The sequence below is a fragment of the Centruroides vittatus genome, unplaced genomic scaffold, assembly GCF_030686945.1.
Source record: "Centruroides vittatus isolate TY-2023 unplaced genomic scaffold, ASM3068694v2 contig_301, whole genome shotgun sequence".
Classification (NCBI taxonomy): Eukaryota; Metazoa; Arthropoda; class Arachnida; order Scorpiones; family Buthidae; genus Centruroides; species Centruroides vittatus.
Window position 1 is genome coordinate 2,049,614 of NW_027121927.1, and position 13,519 is coordinate 2,063,132.

General features: G+C 33.4%; 3 protein-coding genes across 3 annotated transcripts in view; 1 reads left to right on the forward strand and 2 right to left on the reverse strand.

Annotated features, from left to right (window-relative positions):
* LOC136972767 (wee1-like protein kinase 2) overlaps window positions 1-4,196 on the reverse strand; it is a 31,505-nt gene extending 27,309 nt beyond the window's left edge. Inside the window, exon 1 of the mRNA XM_067267404.1 lies at window positions 3,416-4,196. Within this exon, the coding sequence (XP_067123505.1) occupies window positions 3,416-3,948 (533 nt within the window). The 5' untranslated portion in view covers window positions 3,949-4,196. The remainder of the gene's footprint in view (window positions 1-3,415) is intronic.
* Window positions 4,197-10,301: 6,105 nt separating this feature from the next.
* Window positions 10,302-11,108, reverse strand: LOC136972713 (uncharacterized). The gene has a single exon (XM_067267321.1). It carries the CDS (start codon window positions 11,106-11,108, stop codon window positions 10,302-10,304), a length of 807 nt encoding a protein of 268 aa, XP_067123422.1.
* Window positions 11,109-11,597: 489 nt separating this feature from the next.
* Window positions 11,598-12,404, forward strand: LOC136972714 (uncharacterized). The gene has a single exon (XM_067267322.1). It carries the CDS (start codon window positions 11,598-11,600, stop codon window positions 12,402-12,404), a length of 807 nt encoding a protein of 268 aa, XP_067123423.1.
* The last annotated feature ends 1,115 nt before the right edge of the window (window positions 12,405-13,519 follow it).

Consider the following 13,519-nt stretch of genomic DNA (forward strand, 5'->3'; position numbering starts at 1 on the left):
AATTTGTGCACCACTTAGGTGAGCATGCACACCGATTTGAATTGTTGTTTACTGATTTCTCACTCTGTCTGCAACATGATTATTGCTATCTGCTCAGAAAAATTTTTTGCTCAGAGAAGTACATGTTCCCCTCAGCTACAAAAAAAAAAAATTAGAGGGAACATTGGTAATCTGTCACCTCTCTCTTTTCTCTAATATTTTATATTTTTCATTTAATGTATTAAAATGTAATAAATCCACATGACAAAACTGTGCCAAAAAACTTGCCCATCCGGAAAAGTTGCTTAAGCTTGCGCTTTGGTCCCAGACGGACGGTATCAAAAGTCGTCCTCAAAAAAGTTTTGGTGACAAATATGAACTTGAAAGTGAAAGACATAAATGTAATGAATGCCTAAATATCTGAACTGACATAAATGTAAATTCATGTTTTATAGACACTTCTTAATGAGAGTGACTTAAAAATGACAAGCACCTATGCAAATACAAATGCCAAACAAATGCATAAATCTGTATAGAAATCATTAATTGTTAACAAATGATGAGACAATTACAAATCTACCAATTTAAATACTCACTTCAAAAATTTGTTCTAAACTCAAACAATACCTGCACTATTACAGCTATATAAGAAATATCTTAAAATGTTCATTATAACTCAAAAATGATTAATAATTACATTACAATATTTCGTATTATATATAATATGAATATTATAAAATATAAAAAATGAACAACTATTCTTTCTTGTAGAAATAAATATAAAAATATATTTGTACACAGGTAAATACTTTGCTTCCATTTCTTTTCTTGTCACTGGAGCGAATGACGGAAAAGAAATGGAAGCAAAGTATTTATCTTTGTACAAACGTATTTTTATATTTATTTCTAAATTAAATGCAATACTGTCGGCCATGTTTTTTACTATTTTTTATTTCTTTCTTGTTGACATACTTTCAATTTTTGTATATAATTTTTTTCTTCAGGAATTCATTCTCATCATAAATCTAATTTCTCTCATACTTTGTCTACAAATATATTTTTATAATCAGCATAATGTTTTATTAACAAACATACCTGATAAATTTTTGGTATAATTACTATTAAAAAATATAAATGGCATTTTTAATAACTTACAATTCAAAGATATCAAATTATATTAAGGTATAATTTCTTATATTAAAATTTTATTTATATTGTATAAGTTAAATATAACAACGTTAAACACCCTAAGATGCCAGAAATTTTGGGTGTTGGTCTGTTAATCCATCATATATATACATATTTTTTTATCACCACCCAAAATATTTTAAACTAGAAATATTAAAACAGAATAATACAAACATAATTTGGACAAACAGATGATATATTACAAACAACTAATAATCAATTAAATTATCAATGGAGAAAAAGATATGCAATTTTCAAAAATTTTTGATGAATAACTTGAATAATGTACCGCTAAAATATAGAAAAAAGGAGATTTAGTACAGTTACTATTTACAAAATATTAAACAAAAGGTTTAACTGAAATCTAAATAAAACAAATTAAAAAAGAACAAATAACCTCAATCTCTAACATAATAATATAACAATTTTTTGTAAATATAAAACGTAGCTAAATAATAGGTATTTATTAAGTAAAACATATTGTCATCAGGAAATACAAATAAATTGTATAGTTTTATTCCTAATTTTTAACTTAAAACCGTATTACTTTATATAAGCCTTAAAATATTATATATTATTTTGTAGAAACTTATTAAATCATTTTTAAAAATGAAAAAAACAATGATTGTTATTCTGTAAACATGTAATGATTCAGAATTTTGTCATCTTAAATCAATGTATACATCAAGTTTGTAAATCATATATTATACTATGTAACTTACAAATAAAAGTTTCTATCTGGCAGAAAATTCTTCAAAAAAGCATGTTAGATAATGGTAAAAAGAAGAACTTACAAACAGAACTTAATAATAATGAAAAATATATCATAATGTGAAATTATTTCTCTAATTTTTTTTTTTAATTTTATATCATTACAAATGAAACAATACGGTAATTTTTCTATTTAGTTAACAAATAGCATCTGATTATTTTTAATGTGTTTTTTTTTAATTTTACCATATATCCTCCATATTATTTTAGTTAAAATAAACATTTTAGAATATATGTATGGAAAACATCTCACTTTTAAAATTTCTCTACAATATATGATATATTCAATTTGTCTATTAATTTCCAGGTTAATGTTACCTATGGTAGCGAACATGGCGGCTTGTCTCTGAAACAGTGGGGACGCACGTTCTAACCTAACCTAACCTATTCTAATAAATTACCATAATTATTGCCAACCAAATTATTAGAATAGGTTAGGTTAGGTTAGGTAAGAATGTGCGACCCCACTGTTTCAGAGACAAGCCGCCATGTTCGCTACCATAGGTAACCTATGATAGCAAACCAATTAACCAATTTCCATGCTTTTTATTTAATATTTTTCAATAATTGAGGTTTTTACTAACTTTATATCAATATAGTTCTAATTTAATGTATGGTTAGCTTAAACTAAAATTGTAATTTTCATTGCAATTATATTAAAAATTCTATTAAATGTTTGTTTATGTCATTTGCAGTTGGATTTTAGTTGCTATACAGTGATAAAGAGAAAGTCTGTTTTTTTCTTAACTCCAAACTTTAAAGGGAATGAGGATATTTTGTTATTAAATTTTTCATTGAATGATTTGTGAATAAATATGAAATACTCCTTTATTAAAGCAGAATTATATAAGAATCTCTTTACATGTACTGTAATAAAGTCATATTCTGTATTTATTGAGGTTCAAAAGCAACAATTCTTTAATAAAATGCAAAGTAATGACCAAAAAAGATTTTGTAGAAACAACTGCTTTGACTAAATTTAGACCTTTTCAGAATTTCTCACTATAAACTGATATCTTTGTCATTTCTCCTGATATTTGTTCTCTCACACTACATAACTAACAATTTCAAATTCAAAACTGACAGCATTATAGTTTTTATTAATTTCATTTTAGTCACTTTAGTTCAGTTAGTTTAATTAATTCAGTCACAGGTTGATGGAAATCTAATTTCATTAATTAAAGTTTAAATAACAACTCAAAATCAACTGGGATAACCAAGGTGTTAGTCTTCATATTTTAAATTTATTTGTCTGCCGAAATTCGCAAGTAGAATCTTTTGTAATTTTGTTAAAATTAGTTTATTGTTTGTAAACGAGCCTTTAAACACTACCCATGACAATCTGTCGGGTACTCGATGACTCAAACAGGGACCAAACGTTTGTTTACTCTTGAGTCATCGCCAATCGAGTCATGCAGAAAAATGTATTAGAAATAGAAAATTATCCAGAAAAAACAAAATTTAATTCGCAACTTACCCATTGGCGCTGTAATTATCGTTCTTTCTTCGTTTTTCGGATGGTTTCAACAGCATTCCCATAGGAGTGAAAGGGTTGACGTTAGCTTCTGCATTCCGATACTTGTTCTTATATTTTAAACGGTTCCTGCGAATTCCTTCTGCGATGTGACTCCTGTATCTCTTCTTAAACTCTTCCGACGTAGCTTCCGACGTTTCTAACAGAGTTCTGGGAGTCTGAGGGTCTTCGAATAGTCTTAAAGCCCTTACGGGTTTGTACGGAGGACTGTGAGACTCTTTCGATTTCTGTCTCCTGGATCTTCCCACAAAACGATTCTTCTTGGGAGAATCACAAACACGCTTCATCGACCACAAATCCGATCGGCAATCGTCCTTCTTCTCTTCTTCTTCTCGCGAAACGTTTTCTTTCCAAATATTAAAAGCATCGTCCGGATGGTCGACTAAAGCTCGGTCGTCGTCGACGAAACCCAGTCTTTTCCTGACTTCGTCCAAACAGTTCAGTCTCATCGGCATTCGCTGAGAAACCAACGACATTTTCCCGACCGAATTTCACTAAAACTAATCGAAACGATTAAATAACCGAAGAAAAACATCGATCGTCGACAAATACCGCGAACAAAAATGGCGCTCATTTGCTCAGGCGCACGTGACGACCGTTACTGGGACAAATCGAAATCGTCGAAGCTGACGTCATATTTGACGTCACGTAATGCGTCAGAGAGGACGTTCGGAATATTAATTAGGGTATCCACCTGGAGGAAATTTAACGGCCGAAATTAGAATTTTCGGATTTTCGACCGCTAATAAATTAAAAATACGTCGGAAGAATTTCGTTCCTTTGTCTTCGCCGTAAATAAGACTCGAGATTTTCGGATCGTTCTTTACGTCTTGGTTCTTTTGGTGAAAAAGAAAAAAGCGGAAAGTGAGACTTCTTTCGATCTACGGAGAGGACAAATGTTTGAATCATTTCTATTATATTTCTTTGGAAAAAATTTTTGAGAGGAATAAAATCGATAGACGAGTTGGAAAATCACCTCCAGAAGTCATCTCCATATCCTCTGTCTTTTCTGCCGGCCATTCAAACGACTCCTGCGGAAAGGACAGAGGTCACGAGTGAAGTTTTTTTTTTAAACTTTCCTGCCCTGTGAGCACTAAGAGGGCTTCTTTTAGCAAACCCATTATAAATTCGGCCGAACTCACGATGGGGCGGCCGGGTGATGAGGACGGGGCACGACATATCCGGACTGATCACCCCCGTAAAATTCCTGGCGATTTTTTTACCTGTCCGGATTCGATCCTGGGTCCCCAGAGCGGTAGGCTGCCACCTTGACCATTCGGCCATCTAGCCATCACATGAGGGAATTTGGAATCCGAGACGACGATAACTTCTCTTCAGAGAGAAGTCCGAGTCTAATCGTAAGTAATTTTCAGCAATCCAGTTCGAACGTCTCGGGATTTAAAAAAAAAACTTCTTACAGTTTTGAAGCTAGAAACTGCTTAAAAACGAATGCGACATGTCGGATTAGCAACAAATCTGGACCCAGGAATGTATACTAAATACAGGCCCATCGAGCCGGATGGCCGAGCGGTCAAGGGGGCAACCTACCGCTCTGGGTGACCCGGAATTGAATCCGGACGGGTCGAAAAATCTTCAGGAATTTTATTGGGTGGTCCGTCCGGATATGTCGGGCTCCGTCCCTCATCACCCGGCTGCCTCATTGTGGGCCTGGCCGAATCCATAATGGGCTTGATAAAAGAGGCCATCTTAGTGCCCACAGGGAGGAAAGAGCCCTTAGCGGTAAAGATGATGGAGTCTGGGTGAAGAGTGTAGTGAGCCGTAACATTGTGGGTGTCGTCGATATACGACACCCACAATGTTACGGCTTGTAAAAATGGCAACACTAGCAGTGACTATGTTGCCATTTTTACAAAATCGCTGACCCGGACGGCAGGTCAGGTTTGTTCGAACAGAACTTCCTGACGCATGCGCAATGTCATTTTACAATGCGAAGAATAACGTGCATGCTGGTTCTAAATCGGTTACAGTTAGAGACTAGGGACTTGCGTAGGAGTAACATACAAACAAACAAAAAATGGTCGCGATGCAGGTTTCGCGTCACACGTCAGCATAAACAGAGTAACATGGCGGAATGGCAGATGAGTTTCAGTGAGTGTGAGGTCCTTCGTTGTTCAAATGGTGTAAATTTATAACAATATTTGCAAGAACTTTGTTTCATCATAATTTCACAATTTCTACGAAATTCCCGGACAAAATTAATAGTTCACCCGGACAGTGAGTCAATTCTCGGATTGTCCGAGTGAAAACCGGTCGGGTGGTCACATTAGCAGTGACGCACATGTTTTTTGGGGCCATCGGTGGCAATGAAGATGAGAGCAGAGTATTGGCTGCGCCAGATATTGAAATATTGGCGGATGCAGTTAGCTAGGGCAGTTCAAGCACTGGAAGTCATAATCGTCGATTGAGATGTGATGGTGTGTGTGTGAAGGAGGTCATTTTGAGGGGCTAGATTATCAGGAAAGATAGAGATATTGTGAAGTGAATAAGAGGGATTTTAAGTTAGCGACATTGTGCGCAATGTAAATTGCTCAGCGTTTAGTTTAATTGTATGTTTTTTAATTTTGCCTCCTGTAGGCTGACTCTTTAACCAAGGCAGTGGAGTCGGTAGATTTTTACACGACTCCGACTCACGATTCGACTCTGACTCCGACCAGGGGCGGACTTGTTAACAAAGTAAGCCTGAAAATTCTGACTTCATCACGTGACCTCAGAATATTAGCATCAATAAATATAGTTTTAATAAAGATAGAATGTAGAAACTTTTTTATTCCAAAGCTAAAATACTATCTAAGTAATGAGTCAATATGATAATTTTTACTTTTCTGTTGTTATATATAACAGGAAAAGAGTAGCGATCATTCAAAAAATGACCCCATCCAAATTTTTGCATTTTTGGACTCAGCGCACCTCGAAATGTCGAGATGTGCAAAAAATTCGGTTTTTTTTCTGTATGTACGAAATGATAGACTGTATGGAAAGCAGGATTTTGAATCCGAGTTGGATAGTTTAACACAGGAGTTATTAAGCTTGAAAATGGTTGAACTAAATCGGTTGGTACACATTCTAACATCCGTTTGCATTTGTCTACGTTTCGAAGCTTTGCGAGTCCAAAAGAGTAAAGAACCACTGACATATACAGTGAAACCTCGCACGACGAGTATTTCGCATAACAAGCAAAACAATTTATAAAAATCTGCCTCGCTTAACGAGCGATGTTTCGCATAACGAGTGATGAGGAGAGATGAAGTCCCGAATTGTGCGCATGTGGCATGTTCCATCAGTCTGTGTTTAGCACTCGTTCCACTAGCATCTTAGTGTCGCTCGTAATCACATATTTTTCCAAACGTGTGTTCACATATATTACTTATAAAGATCAACAACCATAACCCGTTATATAATAAACACGCCAAACGATATGCCAAATTCTTGGGTCATTAAATTTAATGACCGATTCCAAATTAATTTTTGAAATGTCTGAATTAAAAACTATTTATAATTATTAAATTTAATACGATATGAAAACATAACTGCCTAACTCTAGTCAAATTAATTAATTTGTATTATTTAATTATAGCCTTTACATAACCAAAGATTTTGGCATATCATTTGGTGTGTTTATCAAACATATTATCTGTGGTTTTTTTTTTTTTTTTTGTTTTCTGCAAATCGAATTTGCATTTCAGGTTGATTCATTCCGCGCTAGAAGAAAAGCTGATGATTTATGCTCCATAACAATGTGTATTGTATAATTTTCCTTGAATAAACATTATACATAAAATATTTGAGTATATTTTTTCGGCGGGGAACGCATTATCGTATTTCACATTAATTTCTATGGGAAAAATTGTTTCGCTTAACGAGTGTTTCGCATTAGGAGTAAGACTCTGGAACGAATTATGCTCGTTAAGCGTCCACAGTATTTAAAAAAATAATAATCATAAGATTATTTTTAAAAAATATCATTATAACCTGTAAAATCTTATTGACTTCATAGAAACATTTGATAAAAATTAAATTAAAACAATTAAGGAAAAGAAAGATTTTATTGTTTTAATTTTTTAATAACCAGCCGTTTGGAAGATTTAAAATGAAGACTAAAAGAAAAATTATTTTAAAATTGAATGAATTTTAGTTTTTTATTTTATTTTTTTTACGTTTATAGAAATTGCATTTTTATGTTAAAAATGCTCAATTGACTTTGTATTAGTTGGTTTCGAAAATCATTTTTATGGCTATATAAATATTTCAATGACATCTATTTTAATCAATAATAATTATTCATATTAAAATGTAAATACAATAATACACATTTTTATTCTTAAAAGTATTGCATGTATATATTAGCAGTATTTCGGAAGAAATTGTATGCAAATGTTTAAATTTTTCGTCTGGACGCGATCAAAATTCGAGAACGAGAGTGAAACGGTATTTCGACTTTGTGAGGGTATTCGTCGTATAGGAGCTCGGAGGCGTGAATTTTCTAATAATACTTCTTTGCCCTCCTTTCATTCAAATATGTATATAACATCATATCCGATGTATCAACCCACCCATGAATTTATTATATGATAAAACTACTTGTGGCTTTGTTTTAGCCACCTCGCGCCTAACAATTTGGTCCTTGAAACAGACTAAGTTAATATAATAAACTCGTTAAATGTTTGAAGTTTGCTAAAATTAAAATCAAACTTTATATTTTATAGTTTAATTATCTTGTATTTATTATTCAAAAAAAATTTTTTTTAAAGTGTGACTGAAAGACAAATGATAAAATCCAATATAATCAAATGAATTGATTGAAAATTATTAATAAATTAAATTTTTTCAACTTCACATATTACATTTGTTTAATGATTATTTTGTTAACAAAACCATTTATTATAAAAATGATCTTTAAATAAACTTACTTCTTTTATTCTTTAAATGTATATTTTCTAAATATTAAAAAAATCTACATATATCCTGCCTTTTCACCTTATAAATTTAAAAAATAATATTTGTTTATTTTGATTAGTAAATTATATAATAATAATTACATTATTGTCCTTATTATATAAGATCGCTGATTTGGAAAATTGTTATAAAAGATTGTATTTAATTAATTAAGAATATTGTGCAATATTATGCTAAATAAATATCCAACTCAGCTTTAAACATTTATTATTATTTAACAATTTCTTGATGATTTTCTACTCAGTACTTGAAACTTCAAGTCTTTTTCTTTTTCAAAGTCGCCATGTTTTTTGTCACAGAAGGACATTAGGATTTTAAAGATGCTTTGATAGGGCATGGCCACAATGGTTTAGCCTATATTATTATAATTTAATTAATTAATTAATTATTAAGGACAAATTACCAAAATGTAATTTCGTGAACCACTTTCGAACTGCTCTGAAATTACTCCACTGCCGTAGACATTGCAAATCTTTTTTTGTCATTTCCGTAGCGTTATTGTCGAGTTAAACACCACAGCATAATATAGCGTACGTGCACTTTCAAATGTTCTATTTTAAATTAATTCAAAAACAATTTTTTATTATATTAATGACACTTAAGTGTTAAAATTTACATTTAGTAACCCAGTATTCACCAACACGAGTTCGAGTTAGGGTAGAATCGTGAGTTATTAAGAGTAAGATTATATCTGTTATGGACAAAGTGATTAATCGGGCATTATGAATAATGACGAAAAAGGGCGGGCAGTGTAATAAATATTGATTAATTTATCAAATTGACCGGTCATTATGAATACTGCTATCACCTAGTCGGGCAAAGTGATAATAATAAGTTGAGGAATGATCATCCGACATACGCTAGCTAATCGGCACTCAGTTGCGTGTGCGTATCGTGTTTAGTACCGAATTTAAAATTTGATTAAAAAAACCTCCACTTATTTCATTTAGTAATATTTATTTTTTGTGAATTATTTCAAAGTATTTTAAAAAGAACATGTAATCTTTTAAAACTAAGTACTATTAACTATATTAATTAAATGGCAAATTTTTACCTATGTGCACCATCTTGGCGTTGGTCGCGACTGTTTGTGCTCTCGACGGATTTCTCCCGGAGGGGAGCCGCCGATTGTTTAACGTTACTATATATTGGTACATACTAGTTATTGATACGTGTGTTCAAGAACTACCGTGAATAAATAACTAGTGATGTTAAACAATCGGCGGGCTGCCGGCGGCTCCCCTCCGGGAGGAATCTGTCGAGAGCACAAAAGTCGCGACTGCCGTCAAATTCGGTACTAAACGCAATACGCACGCGCAACTGAGTGCCGATTGGCTAGCATATGTCGTATGATCACTCCTCAACTTATTTTCACTTTGCCTGACTAGGTGATAGCAGTATTCATAATAATCAGTCAATTTGATAAATTATTGAAATTTATTACAACATACAGTGTGCTCAGCAGAAAATAATACGAAAAACAAAACAAGCACCTGATCATTCGCTGAGAGATATTTATTCTTAACACAAACGTTTTCAATCCAATCAATGGATCATCATCAGGCGAAATTCGAACATTACAAAAATAGAACAACAAGTTCAAAATACAAAAATATATAACGGCTAACCAAAACGTAACTAACAGCACAATATCATTTCTAAATATCAACAAATTAATAAAAATGCTGCTAAAATTAAAAATAAAATATTAATATATAACAAACAAAAAGTGTATACAAAATATTAATACCTCTGCCTTAAAAAACAGATAAATAACACTAAATAATACCACTGCTTAATAAGCTGTACAGAGTTTTTCATTAAACTGTACATATTAATAAAGCTACTGCTCTTATTAGAAGTTTATAACTGCATACTTCCATGCGGAAGGAAGCCCCTCGGCATCTCTTGCGTTGATGCAATTCCCTTTAAGCTTGCTTTTATAGATTTCTAATTTCTCGGCCGTTCTTGCCAAGGTCGGGGAGTGGATTTGTTTCAGTATATCTGCTTCATTCCATCTTACTACTGAGCCTTCCGCTTGTGCCATTTGTGACAATACTGTGGCATTAGAACCTTTTCTAACATCATATCTGTGCTCTTTTATCCTAACTCCTAGATTTCTGGTGGTAACCCCGACATAATCTTTACTTATTCCTAACATCTGATTCTCGTATGGAATTCTATAAACGCCGGACCTATCCTCTTTCTTAATTAACCCTTTATCATTTCTAAGAATACTGTACAGATTCGGAGCTCTTTTTAAGATAATCTTTGTATCCTTTATGTGTGCGATTTCTTTCATAATGCTTCCTAAGCGCTTGTTGTACGTAAATTTCGTGTATGAAGATGGACCACGCCCGCGACCAGGTGCTGCATCGGTACCGACTTCTAATTTATTGATAATCCCCTTTAAAACATTCCTCTTGTAGCCCAATGCTTCTGCTACCTGCGTGATTCTTTCTATTTCCGCATCCCTGTCTATAACATTTTCGCAGTATAAAAAAGCCCTCCTAATTAACGCTCTAAACGCTGCTAGTTTATACTTATAGGGATCGTTAGAGCCAGCTGGAATATAAAGCGGGCTATGAGTTGGTTTAATAAATACCCCGGTAGATATACGTCCCTCTCTAAAAATAACCTTAATGTCCAAAAAATGTATCATAACAGAGCTTTTTTGCTCTAGTTTTAAGCTTAGGCCATCTTCATTATCATTGATCTTGTCAATAAATCTAGCAATTAATCGATTGCTTTTCCAAATTATGAATATATCATCGACATACCTTTTGTAGTATACGATGCTGTTCTTGAAACTACGCAAAACTTTAACCTCAAGCCTACTGACAACAAGCTCACACAATAGCCCAGAAATTGGGCTTCCCATAGGGACCCCTCGGCATTGTTTATACGTTTGTCCTTCAAACGCAAAGAAAGACTCGCAGCAAACGAGATTAACCATCTCTACCAACGCATTCCTATGATGTGCTAAAGCAGGGTTTACTCTGGTCAGAAAATCCGAAAGTGCTTCTACGCAAGATTCAATCTTGATAGAAGGGAACAAATTTTCGTAATCCAGTACAGTCCCAACTTCGTTGACAAGATCAATGATAATGAAGATGGCCTAAGCTTAAAACTAGAGCAAAAAAGCTCTGTTATGATACATTTTTTGGACATTAAGGTTATTTTTAGAGAGGGACGTATATCTACCGGGGTATTTATTAAACCAACTCATAGCCCGCTTTATATTCCAGCTGGCTCTAATGATCCCTATAAGTATAAACTAGCAGCGTTTAGAGCGTTAATTAGGAGGGCTTTTTTATACTGCGAAAATGTTATAGACAGGGATGCGGAAATAGAAAGAATCACGCAGGTAGCAGAAGCATTGGGCTACAAGAGGAATGTTTTAAAGGGGATTATCAATAAATTAGAAGTCGGTACCGATGCAGCACCTGGTCGCGGGCGTGGTCCATCTTCATACACGAAATTTACGTACAACAAGCGCTTAGGAAGCATTATGAAAGAAATCGCACACATAAAGGATACAAAGATTATCTTAAAAAGAGCTCCGAATCTGTACAGTATTCTTAGAAATGATAAAGGGTTAATTAAGAAAGAGGATAGGTCCGGCGTTTATAGGATTCCATACGAGAATCAGATGTTAGGAATAAGTAAAGATTATGTCGGGGTTACCACCAGAAATCTAGGAGTTAGGATAAAAGAGCACAGATATGATGTTAGAAAAGGTTCTAATGCCACAGTATTGTCACAAATGGCACAAGCGGAAGGCTCAGTAGTAAGATGGAATGAAGCAGATATACTGAAACAAATCCACTCCCCGACCTTGGCAAGAACGGCCGAGAAATTAGAAATCTATAAAAGCAAGCTTAAAGGGAATTGCATCAACGCAAGAGATGCCGAGGGGCTTCCTTCCGCATGGAAGTATGCAGTTATAAACTTCTAATAAGAGCAGTAGCTTTATTAATATGTACAGTTTAATGAAAAACTCTGTACAGCTTATTAAGCAGTGGTATTATTTAGTGTTATTTATCTGTTTTTTAAGGCAGAGGTATTAATATTTTGTATACACTTTTTGTTTGTTATATATTAATATTTTATTTTAATTTTAGCAGAATTTTTATTAATTTGTTGATACAGTCAAACTGTTTTATGCGCTCGTTCTTTTGTGCGATTTTTTATTTGTGCGATTTTTTTTTGAATGCGAATTTTTAATTTGTGCGGTATAGTTGGCGACTAGTCTCGTGCGATTCGTCATGTCTCACGTTGACTTATTATAGCTAAATAAACTTATTATAGCATAAATGCACTTATTATAGTAATATTATTGCATGAATATGCGAAAAATGAAATAATTTACTTTTTAAGTCAACAAAACACCACCTGGACAAAAATATGTAAAACAGACGATAGACCAGACGATGCAGTCAAGTGCTGACATCTGTTGTCAATAAATTCTATTTCGTACGGTTTTGAGTTATTTTCTATGTGAGACTTTTTTTATGCGGTCCCTGTTGACCGCATAAAAAAATTATTTTTTTAATTGTGTTGCGAAAACTATTATTTACAGCCATTCGTGAAGTTTCGTGAGATTTTTTTTAATGCGTTTTTTTTAATGCGGTCCCTATCCCCCGCATAAAAACAGGTTTGACTGTATTTAGAAATGATATTGTGCTGTTAGTTACGTTTTGGTTAGCCGTTATATATCTTTGTATTTTGAACTTGTTGTTCTATTTTTGTAATGTTCGAATTTCGCCTGATGATGATCCATTGATTGGATTGAAAACGTTTGTGTTAAGAATAAATATCTCTCAGCGAATGATCAGATGCTTGTTTTGTTTTTCGAAATTTATTACAATGCCCGATTTTGTTGATCATTATTCATAATGCCCATATTAATCACTTTGTCTATAACATATCGACCAGTCAGAAGAAAAAGGAACTTATCGCGAAGCGTAAAAGCAGGACGTGTGGCGGACTTGCGGCCAGATTTAAGATGCAAAGTCGACGGTGAGAGATCAGTACAGTAGAGGGTCGTTTATCCGAATCAATTGGAGACTG